Source organism: Arvicanthis niloticus, chromosome 10, assembly GCF_011762505.2.
Source record: "Arvicanthis niloticus isolate mArvNil1 chromosome 10, mArvNil1.pat.X, whole genome shotgun sequence".
Classification (NCBI taxonomy): Eukaryota; Metazoa; Chordata; class Mammalia; order Rodentia; family Muridae; genus Arvicanthis; species Arvicanthis niloticus.
The window spans coordinates 73,397,652-73,419,921 of NC_047667.1; the positions used below are offsets into that span (position 1 = coordinate 73,397,652).

The following is a 22,270-nucleotide window of genomic DNA, read 5'->3' on the forward strand; positions in this document are numbered from 1 at the left end:
AGTTATATTGGCAGAACAATACTGAGTTCTTTCTAAGTTAATTTGTATAGCATCTTAGTTGTTGAATTAAATTTTAATAGATCCCGATGCCAGCCTCAATGCTTAATGTCTCGAAGAAAGACACACAGCTTTTATATCTTGATATGCCTTGATAATCAGTGATGATCTATGATCTTGATAAACAGTGCAACAGCTGGGTCACTCCGTAACCTCCACGTGGTTAATCCACCTCCACTGATCAGGTAATCCTGATCTATCACTATAGTCTGTACTTTACCTTGGCTGCCCTGGACCCAGTTGGGCAGCTGTCTGGTCCACACTCTCCCAGTTTCTACATGGCAGCTATGCCTCCCTGTCCTCCACTCTTCTTGGGCATGGCATCTCCTCTTCTCCCCGCTCTCTCTCCCTCTCCTCTTCCTCCTGCAGACAAGAAGAGAGCCACTGGGCCTGACTTGAGGTTTTGAAACCTTAACACCTAACCCTAGTGATACACTTCCTCCAACAAGGCCACACCACCTAACCCTCTCAAGCAGTGCCACTCCCTGGTGACTAAACATTTAGCTCTATGAGCTTTTAGGGGACCATTCTTATTCAAACATATAATTTGTGAATAAGTTATATATAAACTGTCTTGATAAGTCTTGGGTTAATGAGAATTAATATAAATTTATTTAAATACACTTGAAAGCAAGATTTTTTTGTGAATCCAAAGTTCAAAGAAATTCTATATAAGTTGGTCAAATATATGAGCAAATGGTAACAATAGTGTTCAAAAGTGGATGCTTTAATTGCACTTAGTTTTACATTTTATAATCAAGGTCTTACCTGGCTGGCTTGAAACTCACTCTGTAGATCATGCTGGCCTTGAACTCACAGATACCTACTTATTTCTGCCTCCCAAGTGCTAAAGGCATGCACCACTATGCTTAGCCCCTCAAACTTGATCTTTATATATTCTTTAAGACCTGTGTTGCTTTTACTTGGAGTTACTGCTCCATTCCCTAAATCTATTTTTAGGGAATAGATTTATGTAATCCAGTATATTTACACTTCTGGAATGGTAGGATTTGCCTCATAAGCATTTTAATTAATGTATTTTTTAAAAACCTATTAAATTGTGTGTATATTTTCCATGATAATGGGGGTGGTGTACATGTGGATGTCGGGGGACCTTTGTAAAGTTGGAAGAGAAACATGGATGTCGGGATGCCTTTGTGGAGTTAGTCCTGTCTTTCCACTTTTGTAAGTTCAGATTGTCAGGCTTGCCTGGGAGATGCTCTGCACTGAGCTATCTTGCCGACCCTTTCTGTGTTGTTTGTGTAGAAAAGCACTGGAGCCAGTGTGTACATGTTCTGCTTTTCAGGTCTGTGACTGCTGTTGAGTTTTAGGTAGACATTTTCTGAGGAAACAAGGAGACCCTTGTAGCTGCTCATCATGAGCTGCACGACACATGGAGAATTGCAGACACTGCTTGTCCAATATCAACAGAGCAGAGAATTGACTTCTGAGTTAACTGTCTGCTGGCAGGAAGTCCATTCAAGATGGTACAGCCCACACTGAAAAACACCCTTTGCAAATGCTGAGAGATAAAAGAAAGGAAGCTACACCAGAGGTAAAGCATTGCCAGTGGGTTTTTTGGTTGGGTTGGGACTTGGAAGGAGTTGGGGCTCTTTGTTTGTTTTGAGAAGGGATCTCATCCCATCTTGGCCTCCCAGGTGCTAGAAGTGTAGGCACCTGATACCAAGCCCTGCTTATAACGAATGTTGCTCATTGCAGGAGATTTTTGTGTGTTTATAAATACTGTGTATCAGGTAAAAACGTATGAATTTGAAAAGTAGACAAACATATGAGTGTATCTTTTGAAATTTATATCAAGTATAAAATATAGAGCATGCACATTGCCTAATAACTTTAGGATACAACATACTTAGCTTAAATAAAAACTGTCCCCCACTTGATAGATGGAAGAGACAGTGGGGGGAGAAGCTAACAGTACTTAAGTCTAGTGATAGGACTATCGGAGCATCAGGGGATATGAAGAACTAATTTCCATAAATAAAATGAAAGTATGAATGGTTGGTAGCTAATGATAGGAATTAATCTCAAGCTCTGGGATATAACAGAAAGGGTGTGTGTGTGTAAAATATATTTTAAGACATAGAAAAACAGGATCACAAAGCTACTCATCAGACCAATGTCCTTTGAAGAGTTTCTATCCATCCAAAGTGCCTTCCTGGTGGTCTGAGGCGTGCTCTGGCCTCCACTATGGGAACTCAGATGGGGAGATTCTTTTTCCTTCATCCCTGTCCAAGGCTTAGTGGGTGCAGCTATCCCAGTTTTCACTTTGAACATCTAGAACAAAGAAGAGCAAGGCATTGACAATAGGCTTGTATTTTGGTGATGGTACACACCTTCAATCCCAGCACTCAAGGCAGGGCAAGAGCAGTCAGATCTCTGAGTTTGAGGCCAACCTAGCCTACAAAATGGGTTCCAGGGTAGCCAGGGTCACAGAGGGGAAAAGAAAGAAAGGAGAGAGGGAGAGAGGGAGGAAGGGTAGGATAGGATTGTGGTTAGTAGTAGCATCTAACAGGAAGCTTCTTGGCAGCTGTAGTAGAATCACAATGAAAACTTGAAGAGTACCTGGTAGAGGTTGAGGCAAGGATAGAAGCCCAGGGATCTCTCTTGGTTGTGTTTAACATTTCTTGTAGTCACAATACTAAAATAATCTAGATTGTATATGATCACTATTTGATTTTGAAGTTTCTAAATTGTATTAGTCATATATCCACTCACCATATGATCCATAGATACTTGGATATATGCGTTTGTCACACTGAGAAGAATCTGAGTGAGAGCAATATGAGGAAGGTGTGTGAAGATGGATCATGTTTGTGGTCAGCCTGGACAGGGAGGTTCAGGTTGCAAATGTAGAGGGATGGAGTTGGCTCAGTGGTTCTGAACACTTGCTGTTCTTTCGGGAGGCTGAAGTTTGGTCCCCAGCACCCAAATGTTAACTCGACACCATCATTCATAGGCACAGGTGTGGTCCACATACATAAATTCATTCAAAATATTCATACATGTAGAATAAATCTTTTTTAAAAATTAAAATTCAAATACTTCAACATGGGAGCAGTTGAGATTCTGCACTATGTTGTAGTTGGAGCTGCTGACAGTGGTTTTAGGCACTTGCTTGATGTTTGAAGAAGCTGAACTTGACAGTGTATACTCTGAACTCCAATTACATAATGTAAAAAAAAAAAAGTACTCAACAACTTCGGGGACAAGAAAGCTAGAAGAAATTGATGATGTCAGTGTCACTGACAAAGCCATTATACTTCTGGGAGAAGACACAGAATCCATCCTCTAAATCAAAGCTTAGATAGGTAAACAGAACAGTAAACAATATGTCTAAGGTCAATAAGTCAATATAGAGCATAAGAAGCCATGGAATAACTCAGTTATTTAAGTCTGTATCGTTCTCACTACACTTCCCTAATTAGAAGAAAGCTGAAGCTCTAGGAGTTGGCTGCACATCTCTCTCCATAAAAGCTCAAGGCTTCTGCCTGTGATCTTCCTAGACACATTGGCCTGAGAGAAGCCATTGCTCTGTGGTTGCTGTGACTGAATGTGCTATTCACTTCATGAAATGGAGCTGTGCAGCCTTTCCCAGCAAGGCTCAGAAGTCACTGTCACCATCCCTTTGGTTGAAGAAGTCACAGAAGCCCACCCAGTAGCAAATGGAGAGAACAAGTCACTGTTCTCACCTGTCACTGGAAGGAATGCCAAGATACCACTGTAAGAAAAGTCTGGGTTGGAGAGCAATTGTGGACTTCCCAGTCATATGCAATATCAAAGTGTTTATAAAGTGTACTGCTTTAGCAAAAAAGTAGGTGATCTGAACCTAATCTACCAGTGAGCCAGTAATTGCTGTGTCTACTGGGAAGAGAACACAAGAAGCAAATCAGTTAAAATATGTGAGACATTCTAAAGAAAACATTGGCTGGTGTCTCCAAAAAGCCAATGTAAAATAGGTTAGTGGTTCTCATGTTCTTTAAATACAGTTCAAGACAGCAGAATAGTCAACCTTGGTTGGACACTGACTTATAAAAAGGGAAGGTGGAACCGAAAAAATATGAATGTAATATTAAGTAACATTACAGAATTGTGAGTTCTCTCAGACGTGCTATTACTATTGATTGCTATTGTGCTTGTACTGGCGAATGTTGTCCTTCATTTTAAAAGGCCCGTGCCGAGCTATACAGGTGAGGAATGAAAGATGAATTATCATGATGTCCTTAACTTACTTTGAAATTACTACACACACACACACTCACACACAATCACACTATCTCAAACATAGACCTCCTTAAAGCAGATGTGGTCAAACAAGACGGGAGGGTTTGGAGGAGAGGAGTTTGATACCTGCCTGAGGAATGCTTGCCCTTGCCTCCATACTCAGCACAAGGGAGTGAGTCATCTGTACAAGTCCATGCTGCTGTCCTCCCTACGTGCAACTGAACACCATTCTTTTCTAGAAGCCAAGGCTCTGAGTGTAAACATTTCTTGAAAGTTGCCAGATCTGTTGTTCTTTGATGCTTAATCCAATGATGTCTGTATAATTGTCAGTGCATTCTGAAAGGCTTGAGACAGCCATGTGGTAGCACAAAAAGTACCCATGTGTGGAAAAGTCTAGAATATTACAAAAAATATGCTAAAACTGAAAATATACCAAGACAATGAGGATGGAGCAATAACCGTCCAAGTACAGTCTGGGAACAGCACTACTGGATCGTCCGTCATAGCTGTACAAACATGCACACGCTCTTCCTCCAAGAGAAAAATACTCCTTTCTCGAGACTCCTGCTGTAGGTTTCAGTACAACACAAAGAGTAACCTTTGGCTTTTTTCCATAACTGTAAACTGACTTGCACAAGGTGTAGACCCCTTTGTATGGTAAGTGTAGGTTCCAACTTGGGAAATGAAATAGGGAAAGAAGTCATAGTTACATGTGATCACTAAATCAAGGTCTGCTATGCTGAAGGAAAGCTGTTAACCTTGCCTAGACCTCTACTTCAACATACTGTCCCAAGTGGTAGAAGTATGTATATACAGTTCTGAAAGAAAGCCCTTCACCACTTTTTTTAATACATTGCTAACATTCAATTGTGCAAGTGGACAGATAAAAGCTCAGCTCTCCCTCACTGTGCCAGGAGCAGAGTAAAAGACTCTTGCTGAGCTGTGTTCATATGTTTAATCCCAACACTTCGGAAGCAGAGGCCGGTTTGGTCTACCTACGGAGTAGCCTGGGCTGCCTTTACTGGGCTGCTCAGTGGGTAAGAATGCTTGTGATGCAAGTATTGAGCTCTCAGTTTGAATCACCAAGGACCCATATAAATAAGTCAAGCATGACTTCATATGCCTGTAACCTTAGCGTGAAGAGGCAAAGCAAGGAGGAGCCTGAGTTTGCCAATCAACCAACCCAGCCAAAATCTATAGCTTTCCGATAATGAAACACCCTGCCTCGAAGGCAATCGGCAGATAGTAATAGGGGAAGACACCATCTTCCTCTGGCGTGCACCTGCATGCATGTACTATACACAAAAGGAACATTTGACAAAGTATCGTGTCTCAGTTCTTCCCCAGACTCATGGCCCTGCCGGTTCCTCTGAGGCTTAGCCTCTAAGCGCAAGACTACAGCAGCTAGGGCAGGAGAGCGATGACTGCAACCCTCAGTTAATCAGTATTGTTTTTGAGACAAGACCAATGTCCCCATTGCTGTGTGCAAAGTTCCTTCTCTCCTACTCTCAAAGCCACTTAGCTTAATCTTTTCAGTGACAGCTGAGGCTAAGAGATGGGAAATTTGTATTTTATAGACAATTATGCTTTGTTTAATATGAGGCAAGGGAAGATGACAGCCTTCAGATGGGGAAAGGAAAATACACAGAAAAACAACCCTGATTATTTTAATAACCCCCACCGAATACTGTGAAATTATATCGAGCAAATATCACGAGGAAAGTCTTGGGCCAAAATTTAATGGCATTTATCTCAGAGTAATAAAATGACTTATTTTTTTTCTTGTTTTCTAGAAGTCATGGAATTTATTTTGGTAAAAACAGGATGTAGTGGAATTTGTCATTGCAATCATTTTTACATGTGTAATCCAGTGGCTGAAAGTACATTCAGTACTGTTCAGCTGGCAGGATGCATCTTGGTTAGGACTTTCCCCTCATCCCACGTACTCTCAGCCCTGGTAACCTTTATTCCACTGTTTCTTAAGAGTTTGCATCATGCTAAACGAAATAAGTCGGACACTTAAGGCCACTTGTATATTTGGTCCTTGGTTATCAACAGTGATACACACAGCTACCTATGTGAGTCCCTGTCTTCAGTCCATACCCAGCAGATCTTGTGGGTCATATACGCTTCTACGTTTATCCCTTTGATGGCCCACTAAGCTGGCACAGCCGCTGTGGCACTTCACATTTTAACCAGCAGTGTGTGAGAGCTCAAGTCTCTCTTCATTCTTGTCAGCATTTATTGTCCATATTGTTTTATTATAGACATCATGATAAGTACAAAGCATGTTGTTCTTAACATCAGAAAAGGCTAATAGTTTACAATAACCAAGAACAAGGTAGTAATCTTTGCTTGGTTATTGGCAATAGGAATGCAATCCAATAACAGCTGATTCTGTAAGACAGTTTTTGCTGTGGATCACTTTTAGTTGTAAGGCAATTTTTACTATAGTTGCTTAACTATAGTTTTGTTTTCCATTATTTTCCATTAATTTAGATTTTTAAAAACCACTCCCTTAAAAATATTATATATTGAATTTTTTTTTTTTTTTGGTTACTGTTGCTATTTGCTTTAGTCTTGTGCCCTTAACTTGCTCAGTGAGCTTAGATGGGTCTTACAGAAAGCATCCTGTGTGAACATAACCGTGCTAGTGTGGCTCAGCCTGAGACTCCCACAGGCTGGATCCGTGGAATCATTATCAGGACATTTCTACCCTGCTCAGAAAAGAACCCCAGACCCTGAATAAGCCCAGCAGGGTGCATACTGTCCTGTAATGGAAGGCTATCCAGGTGTGGTTAGACTTCTTCAGCCTTTTTCCAAAGACATGGGCTTACATTCCCTTTTGCAGTCCGTTATGAATACAGATAAAATTCCAGAGTTTTTTCTCCTCATGAGTAAGCTGAACAGTAAGCCTCTCTTCACAGCAAATAGAAAACCACACTGGACACAATGCACAGGTCAGCATATCATGAGGAGCCCCACCCCAATGGATACAGCTACATCACAGCTCCTCCAGCATCAGAAAACATGGAAGGGGGAGCAAAAGGAGTTTAAGAACGATGGTAGGAAGTCTGTGGTGAAACAGGCTGTCAAAGAGTTCGAGGCCAGCCTGGTCTACGGAGTGAGTGAGAAACCCTGTCCTGAAAAACCAAAAAAAAAAAAAAAAAAAAAAAAAAAAAAAAAAAAAAAAAAAAAGAAAGAAAGAAAGAAAAGAAAAGAAAAAGAAATGGCTGCATAAAGAAGACCCGAACAATGGCAATATCAATAGGTATGCTATTGAGACCAGGAAATCTTCTGAGGTCACTCCTACTTCTGGACAAAGAAAAGGCAACTAGTGGCTGCTGAGAGACGGAGGGTTACCCTGTCCTAGGCATGAGCCCCTTAATTTATTGTCCAATACAAAATGCTCAATCTTGAAACCACAGACACACAAAGAACAGAAATGGACTCAGCAGGTTACATTAATAGATCTGGACATGCAAACATGTAACTGGTAATCAGAGAAGAGGCTGTAATCTGAGACTGAGGGGGACCATGGAAGGAATTAAAGGGAAGGCACTTGACAGGAGCTGGAGGGAGGAAAGGGAGGGTGAAAGGGATCTATTTTTAATTAAAAGTATACTTTAAAAATCTGTCCCTTGAATAACATACCAAAACCTGTCACACCATATTTTTGAAGAATTATTTTCCAAGCCCCCAAAGAGTCTAATGGGAACCTGTAAGCCCAAGGTGGTATAATTCTGCAAGATACTTTGGTCATGTGATCATGGTGACCTGCAACTGGATATAGCAGGAGCCTAATGATGATCACTATCTTGTGACTTTTTTTTGAGACAGGGTACCATGTAGCCTAGGCTATCTTGGACTTAAGGTATAGCTGAGAAAGACCTTAATGACTGATCCTCTCCCCTTCACCTCAAGTGCTGGGGTTTTATGTGTACCCCACACTGTTTACTCTCAAGTATGAGATTTAGTACTGTACTGTGACACAGTATCACAGGGTGTTCTTTAGTGAGATCATAACGCTCTATGGGTAGCCAAATATATTGAGAAATAGAATTAAAAGCCTCTGGCTTCCCTGTGGACCCTCCAAGTGTTAGAGGTTTGTTTTGCTAATGTGAGCTTTGCCCAAAGGCTAGATGTTATCTACTTATCCAGAATGCATTCTTATCCAGGAAGTAAGTTCTTTCTTTGTTTTGGGGAGGTTTAATAGGGGTGTCTTTGTTTTAAAGGAGGCTGGCCAAACAGGACTGTAGGGTAGGGCTGATGATACCAGCAAGGTCAGCCAAGCTATTTAGGTGGCTCCTCTGTGCAGTGTAGTACAGTTTGCCTAGAGATGAACTTCTACTATATTGACATCTTTCAGTCAAGGGTATATACTTAGGTTCCAATCAGTTTTCTGGACCTGGAGATGCAGGTGAGTTTCCTTGGTTACAGCACTAAGCACATTGCCATATATCAGGCCTGCCAGAGCTACATGAGAGCCTTTCTCTGAAAAAGAACAGCAATAAAAGAGTCAAAAGACTGGGGCTCACTGCTAGATTCCAGCTCTACCCAGTCCAGGTCATTATGATCACATGACCAAAGTTATCTGGCAGAATGATATCACTTTAGGCTCCTAGATCCCCCTTGGACTCTGGGTCTCAAAGAACGGCACTTCAAGAGGGGCTAACTAAAGCAGCATACCAAGTCCATGGGAGGCCACAACAGTAGCTTTGTGTTTGAACCCTCCTGCCTGCCCTGGGCACTGTTTCTTGGTGGACTCTGATCTGTGCTTTCCCTGTGACAAACATAACCATGAGTGTGACAGCAAACTTCCCTTCAACCAGAGGGTTTGGGGGCCTTTCAACTTGCAACTAGTTTTACAAGTCCTGGGGATTGTTCCTCAAATCTATCAGCTTAACTAACACTGGGCACAGATCAATGAAAGAAAAAGATCAATTCCTTTTGCTTTTTGTAAACACAACTACATTTCTCAAAAAGAAAGAAAGAAAGAAAGAAAGAAAGAAAGAAAGAGAAAGAAAAGAAAAATAGTTACCAAGAAAACAAACCCACACAAATCTGATGTGTCCAGTGGAAAGTTTTTACTAATCAGGAGGAAGAGTGTTGGACTAGAGGGTTGGAAAGTCTGCCGTTCACATAGCTGAATGAAAAGTTGTGCTACTACTTAAGAAAATGGTCTGGCAAAGCCCTTCAAATGCTGTTGCAAAGTGGCTTGAGGGCCAGCAATTGACAGAGAACCAAACTGTGCACACACAAGAGCTTGTATGTTCTTTGGTGAGACTATAATACTCTGTGGATAGCCAAATATATTGAGAAATGGAGTTTAAAACCTCTGGCTCCCCAGTGAGCCCTCCAAGGGTTGGAGGTTTGTTTTTCTAAAGTGAGCTTTGGCTAAAGGGTAGATGTTAGCTACTTATCCAGAATTCACCCTTATCCAGAAAGTGAGTTCTTTCTTTGCTTTGGGGAGGTTTAATAGGAGTGTCTTTGTTTAAAGGAGGCTGACTATACATGACCTTAGGATAAATTTATTCAGTGAGTGTGAGGATGCTGATGAATGCCAGGACACACCATTGGAGGTCAGAGGACAACCTGCCAGGTGGGCCGAAGGGATCCAGTGCAGGACTTTAGGCTTGCTGGCAAAAGCCCTTCCCTTTGGACCCAGTAGCATTGTTTTTTGCTTTTGTTATTGTTTTGATCAAAAAGTTTTGAGTGAAAAAAACGATCTAGCCTACAGTAGGATATTATTGGCAATAAAAAGAAATTAAATACTGATAGGTACAGTATGGAAGAATCTTAAAAACAGTACGCTAAGTCAAAGGAGCTAGGCACTGCAGAGGGCATATTATTAGAACTCCATTGGTATGAATAGGCAAGTCCAGAGACAGTTTTGTGACTGCCTATAACTGCATCATTTAAGAGAAATTGAGCTGTGACTGTTAATGACTAAGATTGCTGTGTAGGGCGACACAAGATTGCGGCGATCATTTAGACACTAAACTAAAACTACTTTGAGTCGGTGAATCGGATGTTGAAATTAAATCTCAGCCACGGCGGCTCTTTTTCCCCCCGTTTGCATCTGCCTTGGTAACAGGATGTACGTACAATTTTCAGCGAAATTCAATTATCAGAAATCCAAGTCAAGACTCAAAGCGAAAGGGAGCAGTGACCATTTTCTGAGTGTGCCAGGAATACACGAACTGGAACCTGTGATTTCAAAGTGGAATCGCAGGACTTCAGCACAGCACAAAATCCGTGAATCCGAAAGCCACCGTTTGCAAGCCTCTCACTACGTTGGCGGGCGGGCCCACGGAGGTCGGGTACCCGGAGCCTACGCACGCACAGCCTGCGCAGCCGCAGCCCGATGCCTAAGGGGGCGCGGGTCCAGGGGCCAGTCCGACGGCGGAGGCCGCCCCGCCCCGGCTCCTCCTCTTCCCCTCGCCGCCGTCCCGCCCTCGCCCGCAAACCCAAACACTCCCGGCTGCTGGTGCATGTGATCTCCCAGTAGTCGCTGGAACGGAGATGTTGCTGTTGGCCGCTGCCGGCCTCGTGGCCTTCGTGCTGCTCCTCTACATGGTGTCGCCGCTCATCAGCCCCAAGCCCCTCGCGCTGCCTGGCGCGCACGTAGTGGTGAGTGGCCTCCTGTTGCTGAGCTCGCCCAGGACTGCTTGGCTGGCTTGGGCCAGCGAGACCACGGTCCCGGAAAGGGACAGTTGAGTAGGGCGTGTTACCTGCTGCCTTCGTCCCGTCACTGCCCGGCCCTGTCCGACCTCAGGAACCCGCCCTCCGCGGCGCCGGGCTACAGGGTAGTGTCGTGCGGAACGCGCCAGCCGAGTTTCCAGGGTTCTGGGGCTCTGTGCTGCTCGCTGATCCCCGGAGCATCCCTGTCTGCGACTGTTTGGATCTTCAGTTTTCCCGATGAGTCAACAGAGAGACTGAGAAACTTTGCCAAGGACGCGGCAGTCGGTGACTAGCAGGATAAGGGCGCAAACCCGGGTGGGAGCAGCCACAGCCAGGGAATCCTAAGGAGCCCACAGCAAGGAAGGGTCCGGGCCTCTGGGGCTGGCCCAGGCAGCTGAGACACTAGAGTGTCATGTGCGGGTGATAAAGAGCCATCAGAGGGTTCTAGGAAGTGATACACCTGAGGGGGTGGCCTGGCAGGTTGGACAAGCAGGCTTGTCTCTGAACTCAGCCCGGGCTCTGCTGAGTACTGCTCAAGTGCAATCCTTCACCATCTTTCCGGCGTCGGAAGGATGAGCTAACCAGCTTGGTTAGGGCCTTAAGATGGAAGGAGATATGAGTGGTTTGGTTTGTTAATGTCCGGAAGCTCGCACATTCCTAATGTGCAGGCTTGGCTATGCCTCCACCGCGCCCCACAGCTCAGAGCTTCTTCTACCCTGGCATTTCTCATCGGTGTCCTATATAGACCTCAAAACCTGAGGCACGCCGAGACAATGAATTGTGAGTAAGGACAGCTAGTATCTAAACTGGCAGCATGCATCTCCTTGGTGCTCTTAGGTGACTTACATGAGTGCACCCAAGTGAGTTCCCACTCAGTTGTTACAGGATAGGGCGGTTATTTATCTTAGTGTGCCTTACCTAAACAAGGGTTTGTGGATGGCAACCTGTGCTTCCGTTAATTTGTCTTTTGTAAAATTACTGGTTTATTCCCAGCTGCTGCTATGCGTGATGTGGGAAGAGTTTATTAGGAACAGGAAGCCAGACTTTACAATCATGCCAAGTTTTTAAAGTTTTACACTCACAAGACAACTACTTCAAAATCGGGACTAAAACCGTTGAACTTCAGGGCTGGGGAAATGGCTCACACTTGGGAAAACGCTTGCTGTGCATCATGTCCTGAGTTAGGGTCCCCAGCGCCCACATACTCACTGGGTCTGTGCCTCTAACCTCAAGGCCAGAAGAGCCTCACACTGGGGCCAGGACCTGTGGATCCCTGGGGCTCGCTGGCCGGCTTGCCTAGACACATGAGTGACTTTCAGGTTCAGGGAGAAGCCTTGTCTCAAAAATTGAGGTGCAGGGTGACTGAAGTGCTGGACGCCGACTGTTGGCCTCTGCACTGGTGCACTGACAAACACAAAGCTGAATTAACTTGTGCTTGGATAACATAGCAGCTCAGCTATGGGGCAAGGAGGGCCACAGTCAGGAGGAAAGCGGATTCAACATTTACACGGTACTCACAGCTAACCTTGGTACTTGTTCATGTGTCCCCAGTCCTGTCTCACAGGGAAGGTGAGGGCTGTTTCAGCAGCGACATTCTTTTTTCCCAACACGATATTTTTATTGATTCTTTGGGAATTTTACATAATGCACCCCAGCGCATTCACTTTCCAGCCCTCCCAGGATCCTGCTTTAATACAATAAAAAATAATTATCTCTATGCATACTGGTATATAAACATCATGCCACGGCTTACTAATATACCGTGTCACTGTCTGCCTTTTTTTAATATCCGAAGAAGAGTAAGATGTGATTTAGTTGAGATCCGGGATGGGGAGAGTGAGCTGAACCCTTTATTTTCTGCTTCAGTTTTAGAGCAGTTCCCATACGCTGCTGCGCTGTGTCTGACCACAGCAGCGAAGCTGTGCTGGTCTTCTCAGCCACTCGATGCTGGTTCCAGTGTTCCCCCTTTTGGATGACTGAGAGCAGTGCTCCTAGCAGCAGGAAAGCTGCTGCTGCCCTTAGTAGGAGCTGTATGCTGTGGTTAAAGAGACAGTGTCATTTAAGTGGTATTTGTAGTGATCAGTAAGAAGGTGTGATCAAGCAAGGGAAAATAAATGGTTATTGTTGTGCCCTCTGTTTTCTCAGCCACTGTGAAAAACCCTATGACAGTTCTCATAGCATCCAGAAGAACGTAGTCTAAAGTTAGCCCAACTCTGTTCTTACATGCCACTCAAGAGTTAGCTGCCTTGGCTAGATCATTTTTAATACACCTTGATCCCAAAGCCAGGTCTCCCTCCTGTTGTGAGAAAGTGACACGGTTTGCTTTCCTGCAGCCCCTGGTTACTGTCTACGTAATACATCAGAGCATAAAAGACATCTTGGTAACCTCCTTCCTGCCTCCATAGCTTTGACTTTTTTTTTTTTTTTCATGGAAGTGACATTAGAGAACATTCTGCAAACTAAGGAAAAGTGTTTATGTAGTGCCTGCTGTGCAGGGGGCTGGTATTGTCTGTGATGTGTGAGACAAGCTGGCTTCGTGTTTGTCCACAGGAACTGAGTTCAGCCAGGGAACCAGGATATATCCAAATTGTGTGCAAGCTACACGGTGACCAGCCAGGAGGACTGACTGATGTGTTCAGGGAAGGCACCCATAGGGCTTAGAAGAGCTGCTGTGGGGTGATGTGTGATACAGGGAAGCTAAACAGCTTAAGGCAGCGTTGTAAAACATGTGAGGAAAACTTTTAGAGGCCCTGTCAAGTACTGTGAAGAGTGAAAGTTCCTAAACCAAACAGCCCATAAGATATCCCGAGATCAGGAACCTCAGAGACAACACTCAGCCAAGGCAACGGGTATGCTTCTGAAAGAATCCTCAGTAGACACTCGGTTAATGATCTACCAAGTAAATCTCTCCATTAGAACCAAGGGGAGAGTAAAGAAAAGTGACACATTCTCAAGAACAGATAGAGACATAGCTGTGCTTGGAGGGTGTCGTGGCGATATGAACATGATGATGTGGGAGACGGCCTCTCTGCCTGGCTTTAGGGTAATAAAATATTCAGAGTTATCCAAATGTCTGACTGGAAAATGGCTAGGTTTTGACGGACGAGATTTTTGGTTTGTTTTGTTTTTGTTTTTGATACAGGGTCTCACTATATAGCCATGCTGGCTTTGAATTTGCTGTGTAGATCGGAATGGCTTGAGTTCAGACAGATCTGCCTGCCTCTACCTCCAATGTTCTAATATTAAGGCGTGTGCCGCCACTACTGTGCCTGGCCTGGATGGAGCTCCTTAAATACAGTATTGTGAAGCCTTTTAGTTTTCAACATTGATAGCATCCATTCATTCATTCACTCATTCATTCATTCATTCATTCATATTCTCTCTCTCTCTCTCTCTCTCTCTCTCTCTCTCTCTCTCACACACACACACACACACACACACACACACATGCACTAAGATCAAGCTGTACCACTGACCTCCATCCTTAAGTCTCTAACATGTTTTTACATAGACCTAGTCTTCTGTAGATGTGCTGGAAGGAAATAAGATTCCTTTGTGTTTATAATCAGCACCACTAACGTGTTATTTCTTAGCTAAAATTGTAGGGCAAGTTCCCTTTGGTGACCTGAAACAATTTTAGATGAATAGTTTATAGCTCAGCACAGGGAAGAAAAAAAAAAAAAAAAACAGTCAAAGCTAGGAGGGCCTGCTGAGAGTGTAATCGTTGGCGTTTATGCTGCATTTCAAATGACAAATCTACTATGAGGAGGTTGTGGTTCTTGGAGACGTTTTGTTGTTTTGTTTCTGAGACAGAGCCCTGTGTAAACCATGAAACTGTCCTTGAGATTGATTGGCTTCAACCTCGACCTGCAGACACTCTCCTGATGAATTTTTAAACCTCATAATTAGGTTATAGTCCTTTGTAGTACTGGAGATCCAACCTGGGGCCTCACCTAGGCAAGTGCCTGCACCGAGCTCCGCCCCTACTACTCCCAACACAAATATTTCAAGTAGACTTTGTACTGAGGAGACATTGCAAGTGCCAAGATGGTCTTACTCATGTTCTCTGTAGGTCACGGGAGGTTCCAGTGGCATTGGAAAGTGCGTTGCCATTGAGTGCTACAGACAAGGAGCATTTATAACTCTGGTCGCACGAAATGAGGTAAGCGCTCTTGACTCCTCATGACAAATGTGGGAAGTCCAAGAGACCTGTCTTAGTGCTCACAGCCGTGTCGGGACTATCTGTCATTTTTCTCTGTGATTTGCTAATGACAAGATAGGCATCTTTGGCGGAGTCCCCACGCCCCAGGAGAGTTTCATCCTTTCTAGTATGTGTAGCAAAGTAGTTTTTTCCTGTGTCTAAACAATCAGAGGTCTGTTTTTCTTTGTATTGGGCTCTGCAGTCTTATCAAAATTGCTTTTGGAGCGTGAAGAAGTGACTGAAGATGCCCTTTGTCCCTCTTTGGGGTCTAGGACAGAGACCGTGGCCTCATGGTCAAAAGGTTGTCCTTTCTTGCCATGGAGCAGACATTCTGTTGAATGACAAAATGAAAGAAGAGGGGCTTGGGATTTGCTCAGTGGGTTCAGCACTTACCCAGGGTGAATGACTCAGACCCACGTCATACTTAAGAAGGTGCATGAGAACCCTAGCTCTAGGGAGGTTCAGTCAGGAGGATCAAAAGTTCAAGGTCACCCTCTGCTGTACAGCTAAGGAGAGTCCAGCCTGGCCTATGTGACACCCTGTATCCAGGGAGAGGGAAGAGAAGGAAAGTGAGATGTGCCTGAGGGGTTAACTGTCTAGGTAGAGTGGTTATTTGGAAAAGGGCCTAGTGGGGGAAGGCAGGCTAGAAAGGATCTCTAGAGAAAATACATAGAGAAAATGACCCAGAAGTAGGCTAAAATATCCATCGTTTCTTTAAAAAAACAAAACAAAACAAAACAAAACAAACAAACAAACAAAAAAAAACAAGCTGGATGGTGGTGGCACACACCTTTAATCCCAGCACTTGGGAGGCAGAGGCAGTCGGATTTCTGAGTTCGAGGCCAGCCTGGTCTACAGAGTGAGTTCCAGGATAGCCAGGGCTACACAGAGAAACCCTGCCTCGAAAATAAATAAATAAATAAATAAATGAATAAATAAATACAAGAAAATGTTTTTGTTTGTTTGTTCGTTTGTTTGGTTTTTAATTATGGCTTGTTTGTTTTTTAATTATGGCTTGGTCGTACATGCTTTAAAGTCACTGTACTCGAACAGAACCACTGAGTTGGGGAAAGGCCACTTTTGAGTTTTCAGCAGGGCTAGAATTTGACGTGAGTCCTTGAGTGAGCAGTTGGGGTGCTGGTGTCACAGCTGGCTGGGACCTCATGCGGGGCCATGTTGGAGTGAGTGTACAGAGAGCTTTCTGGCTTGAAGACCTTCTTTAGTTTCTTATGTAACTTTTCATTGCCATTGTGTACTCATTCCCCATCATTCGATAGCAATGTACTGTTTTGTCACGGACATCATGTTTGTAAACTCTGCTTGTGCTTTGAAGGTACCTGCCGGACCACCCCACCCCTCTGTGACATAAGGTTTGGAGTATCATGGGCTAACCTGGAAGTCTGTAGCAGAAAATGCCCTTGCCAGATACGTGGGTTCCTCCAGGCTTGGTTGTAGCCTTTCTGGGGATTGAACCCCAGGTTTCATGCATGCTGGCACCTTCTCCTTTATTCTTCTACAGTTCTCAAATTATATTTGAGTTTATGAAGAATTAAGGTTTTATAAACTCAAATCTGTTTTTAGGAGAATAACAAAATGGAGGATATGGGAAAACTTGGCAATTATCTGGGTAGCTTTGCAGGTCTGAGGAGTATTTTTGAAAGTAGCCAGATGTAAATTTTTCTATCTAGTCTTTGTAAGAAGTGATCAGTTTTTACTTGAGGTTGTGTTGAAAGGAATAAACTGCTAATGTTGTCTTACAAAGGCCCTCTCGATGTGGAATCGTCGCTCGCCTTGGCTTTGCAGATCATTTCGTCTCCCTGTGCTTACTCTGTGTCATCTATAACAGGTGTGAACGAAAATGTCTGTCGGCTTCGACAGGCTGACCGTCAACACGAATGTGGCGAAGAGGGATTTGAGCATCACTTCTTTTTCTTCATCTCTCTGCAATGGACTTAAACCTTGCTGTGACTTATCTGTACTCTCCTATGTTTTGCCTCATTCTTCCTCAGGCTCACGGTTCTGTTGTATAGAATGCAGTGTCTGTTCACATGTTGCTTTTTCTTTTCTTTTTAACAAATGCAGACAGACATAATTTTTTTCTGTATTGCTTTTAGGACAAGCTACTGCAGGCGAAGAAAGAAATTGAAAAGCACTCTATTAACGATAAGCAGGTAAAGTGAGGCCTGGGGACACATTTTCTTTCCTGATTGACACCGTTGTTTAAAGGGGAGGAAAGATGATGCTGTCACTGCAACTAGATCACTGAAGGCATTTATGATTTTTCCAATTAAAATATATTTTAGGCTGCTTTTTATAAGATGAAACTATTTGAAATGACCAGGGTTCAGGTCAGTCAGTACAGAAACCAGAAGGTGTGGTCTGTCACACATACGTAAAAATAGCCACCAGCACTTTATGAGAAAATGGTTTCATTTCAATTACTTTAAAACAAAAAAGAACAGCTTACACAAGTACTTAGATAAAAGGACTTTGAAAAGATGTTGTATGGTTTGGGCTACTAAAACGATAATATACAATATAATGTATCTTTTAATGTACAGTTCAATGACAGGTTAACTACTATAGATCCATCATCATTTAATCTAAAGAAATGGAATTTAAAGGAGTCCCTGGCCCCTTTCTCCAGCCTTTGGGCTCAGTGCCAGCCTCTTGTCCCTGAAGGGCACCTTAAACCAACTCTGATCTTGTTCATTCATTCTTTGCTTTTCGTTAAAATTTTACCATCTATAGGAGTGTATATGCCCCTAAACAGTATTTTGTATGAGTATATACGTGCACCTGTGTGTACATACACCTGTACTGATATGCATGCACATACATGCAGACACTTAAGAAGCCACAGGCCAACATTGGGTGTCTTCTGTAATCTCTCTCCATCCTATTTTTGTTTGTTTGTTTGTTTGAAATAGGCTCTTTTGGTGAGCCTGGAGCTCATGAATTCAGCTAGACTTGCTGAGGACCTAAACACAGGGCCTCACGCTAGCTAGCACCAACTAGTCATCTCAGCCCCTAGATAGCGTGAGTGTGTGCGTGTGTGTTTGTGTGCACGAGTGTGTAAAAATTTTAGAGTTCTGAATCTTTCTGAACTTTGGCATTATTCTTATGTTCCTAAGCTGCCTTAATGATACCGCACACAGTGGCGTTCTGTTTAAGACACCCACTTCCTGAGTTCTCACAAACTTGTGCAACCATAACCACAGTCAGTTTGGAAATCTTCCCAACTCTGAAGTCTCCAGGCTGCACTAGCAGCCACACTCATCCCCGTCCTGCCTCTCCTAACCTTAGCCAAGTACTGATGCCCTCATGATTAGATGGACTGATGGACGTTTTTATGTAGCGGTCTGCAACTTTATTTATTCATTCTGTATTATTTTTAAAATTCATCTGTGTTGCTGAATAAAATAGCTCATGCGGTCTTTCCTTCCTTCCTTCCTTTCTTTCTTTTCTTTTCTTTTTTTTTTTTTTTTGAGATTCTCTCTATGGCTGTGCTGTTCAGCTAGACTCAAATTCCAGGACTGTTGTAGAATGTTTAAATCCCAATCCAGGGTTTTTACCCTGCCTTTGACCATTCAGTTCCCAGATAAAAGACACACAACTTTTATTATTTACAGTAAGCCTTGAACAATACGAGAGCTGGGCAGATATCTATTATCTGTGATATTAAGATCTACTTTCCTATCGATAACCCTGAGTTATTACCTACTGTGTTTCATCTGAGCTGCTCTTAGCTCCAACTGGCCAGCCTCATAGCTGTTTTCTTGACTCCTAACCCATGGTGTCTTTCTCTTCCTCCTCCCCTTCTTTGCACTGGAGGTTCTCCAACCCCCAAGCCTTGGAACCCTAAACCCCACCTATGTCTCTTCTGCCCAGCTTTTGGCTGTTGGTATCTTTATTTACCAATCAGAAATAACTTAGGGATAAGGTCACATAGCATCACTTGGGTCTGTATGTGGACTCTCCTCTCTGGGGCAACCAGGTCTTGAGGAACCAGTATTGGCACTAGACTACAAGCGGCATCAGGCCAACCCTTACAGAAAACTTAAATGATTCTCCTGTCTCAGCCTGTTAACAGTATTGCAGTAGGCATACGTCATTGTACCCACGATCACTTAAGTTTATTAAGTAGTTGTATGTGCAAGCTACTCTCACTTATCTGTTCTGTCATTGGTGGCTCTTTAATTTGCTTTCCCATATTTTTGTGTTTGTTGCTTGTTGCTGTCCTGGCAGCTTTTCTTTGTGCACAAGCTCAAAAGTGTCTCTGTTGTTTTGGGGCCTCTGACAAGGGAAATCAAAGTTGTTCGACTCTTGATGGCTGGGAAATGGGGGGAAGGGGTGGGGAGCTTTCTTTAGTATCCTCTGTTTCCTTCAAGGGCACACCTCAGTAGCCTAAATTCCTTTTATTATGCACTACCTTTTAAAGGTTTCACCACCTTCCAATGATGCCAATGTACTAAGCCTTTAACACGTTGGCAGTGGGAATACAAATTGTAGCACCAGATCTTTTGGGTGCCTGCCTGTTTGCTCTGGTACCCATTGTCATGTCCCTTGCCACAACCTCACCTAGGCACACTGCTTTGTGATAAGCTGTTTCTTGGCTGCCAGTGAAATGAGCCCATTTAAGCCAGGTTAGAGTGTATTAAAGGCAGTTTTATTGAGAAGCCACTCCACAGTGAGTGAGTTCACTGGCTCCAAATACCGTGCCAGGGAAGTAGCCATGGGGAGGTAGGGGAGGGGAGGAAGAGAGAAGGGGCACACACAGAGAGAGCAAAAAGGAAAAGAAGAAGGAGAGAGTGTGTACAAAATGTCTAGATTATATAGAGGGGAGCCTCTGGGGGAAGGGCAGCCCAGCCCCTGGACTGGAAAGTTCAGGGTTGGGGGCAGGGTATGCCAGGTAGGGACTGAGGGATGCTGGGAGAACCCAGAGGCCAGGTCTGCTGTGGTATGTAAAATATGCACCTCCTTCTCTTGTCCCAGGGTCCAGAACTGAACATCTGTCTTTTGTTGATTATAAAAGAATAAGAGCGCCATACTCATCTACGACTACATCCTGCTGGCATTGGGGCGCAGTTTTAAATGTGGGGTGGGAAGAGCTGCTTGTTTCACTGCTGCCCAGGCTGTGGTACCATCGAGGGTAGGAGTGCGCAGGCCCAGTTGAAGCAGTCTGTGAGGCTGGGCCGGAGCACCTGTGAGTAACTGTTTTACAGCTGGCTTGGATGCAGATTCTGAGAGAATACCTGGATGTTGGGAACAGAAGATAAAATTTAGGGCAAAAAACTTTTGGGGGACGAAATACATTTGAAACACTTAGGCTCATGGTCGTGGGAGTTGGAGAAGGGGTGGGGTGGGGGCCGGGATCAGGGAAAAGGGAATAGATCCCACCCTCAGGAATGGGCAGGTGGGGAAGGAAATAGGCTATACTTATCTCACTTATCTCAAGAGTCCATTTGGCTGTGGGAGGTGGATTTGTGTGGATTCCCTGAAGCTTACAAGAATCTTTTTAAGTTGACAAAAAGATAAATCCTTTCTAACTTCAATTAGCCACCCCAAATCACCTTCCTAGACCTTCACACAGTTTCTTAGAAGCTTTTATATCCTCAGACCTCACGGGAACTTTTTCTATCCGGTTATTTACCTTGAGACACAGGTGGCTGACCACTGGGTTTAAACCCCTCAGAAACCTGAGAATGATATGTCTAAATGTCCTATGTGTCAATTAGAATGACAAACTTACCCATTACCCAGTCACCCCACATGGTTCCTGTTAATGTCAATGGCTTTGTTTGGGACACGGGTCCCAGGGCAGGATCGGTCTTAGGTTGCCAGGCCCAGCAAATCTAACAGACCTTCCTGTGGAGGAGGAACTTGGGAGACTGACCTTGCTTTGACTTAAGCAACACAAGACATGTCTGGTGTATGTGTTTGTCCACAGCAGGCAGCGAGCCATCCTTCTTAGTGGTCGTTGTACCACAGTTAGGGTGGAATTGTTTCTTGTGTGTCTGGATGTTCTTGGAGACCTCTAGGTGTCACTGCTAGGATTGGGGAATATACCATTTTAAGCATTAAGTTTAAGATTTTAAATGTCATACTCAGATGGTCTCTGACAGATTTGAGGCCAGTGCCTACTAAGCATATCTGGGTTAGACTATGTCTGTTTCTAGTTACATGTTCTAAACTGTACATCTAGCAAACATAAAACAGGAGGCTAAATAAAGCTTAAATAGCTGCATCTGTTCTCAACATGACTTTAGTGTTGCCTTTAAGAAAGATGGTGGTGAAGCCATAATTCAACCCTCTTTATTCCAAAGTCAAGATGGCGACCAATCACTTGCTGTTTACCCAGTGTGTATACATTATTTAGTTCACATCACCATTGCAATCAATGCTGTTGCTACTGCAGCTGCAGCAGATGCTGGGGCCACAGGACGGACAGGAGGGGGGGGCGGAGGCTAGGTGATATCTGGGGCCCTGTGCTCGGTGTGGCGAAGGGAGAGCGGGAGAGCACAGCCTCCAAAATGCTGGACACAGGGAATTCAGACCAATTTGAATAAATTTTTTTGATTTAGATCCTTTGGCACCCACCTTCCCAGCGTTCGCCGGAAATCCCAACACTAATGAATTGGCATCCCCATTCATAGTCTGAGATAAGACATTTCTGTATCAGAGGTTCCGCCAAAACAGACCTGGTCTTTGTTCAGATGGGGTTAACTCTGGCGTGGTCTCAACTCAGCAGAGAGAGCCCAGAGGGTCTCAGATCCAGATAGAAAATAGCTGGGGATGGGTACCCACGGAGTCGGAAGAAATGTATTTCAGTGGAGAAGAATAGAGGTCCCCACGTGACCAGGAAATACCAGGACCTTCGAACTGGGGACTCACCTTCTCTCTGGTTTGGTGACATCTGATAAGTTATTTCTCTACCACTGGTAAAATGAGCCAATTTAAACCAGATTAGATTAATGGCAGGTTTATCGAGAAGCTGCTCTCAAGTGGGTGAGTTCACTGGCCCAAGGACCATGGCCAGGGAAGTCGCCATAGGGAAAGGAGGGAAGGGGAGGGAGAGAGAAAGAG

General features: G+C 43.9%; 1 protein-coding gene across 1 annotated transcript in view; it reads left to right on the plus strand.

Moving 5' to 3' along the window:
• Positions 1-10,754: 10,754 nt before the first annotated feature.
• The window catches only part of Kdsr (3-ketodihydrosphingosine reductase), a 35,882-nt gene continuing 24,366 nt past the window's right edge, over positions 10,755-22,270 (plus strand). Inside the window, exons 1-3 of the mRNA XM_034513019.2 lie at positions 10,755-10,932; positions 15,056-15,145; positions 17,299-17,355. Coding sequence (XP_034368910.1) covers positions 10,825-10,932; positions 15,056-15,145; positions 17,299-17,355 — 255 coding nt within the window. The 5' untranslated portion in view covers positions 10,755-10,824. The remainder of the gene's footprint in view (positions 10,933-15,055; positions 15,146-17,298; positions 17,356-22,270) is intronic.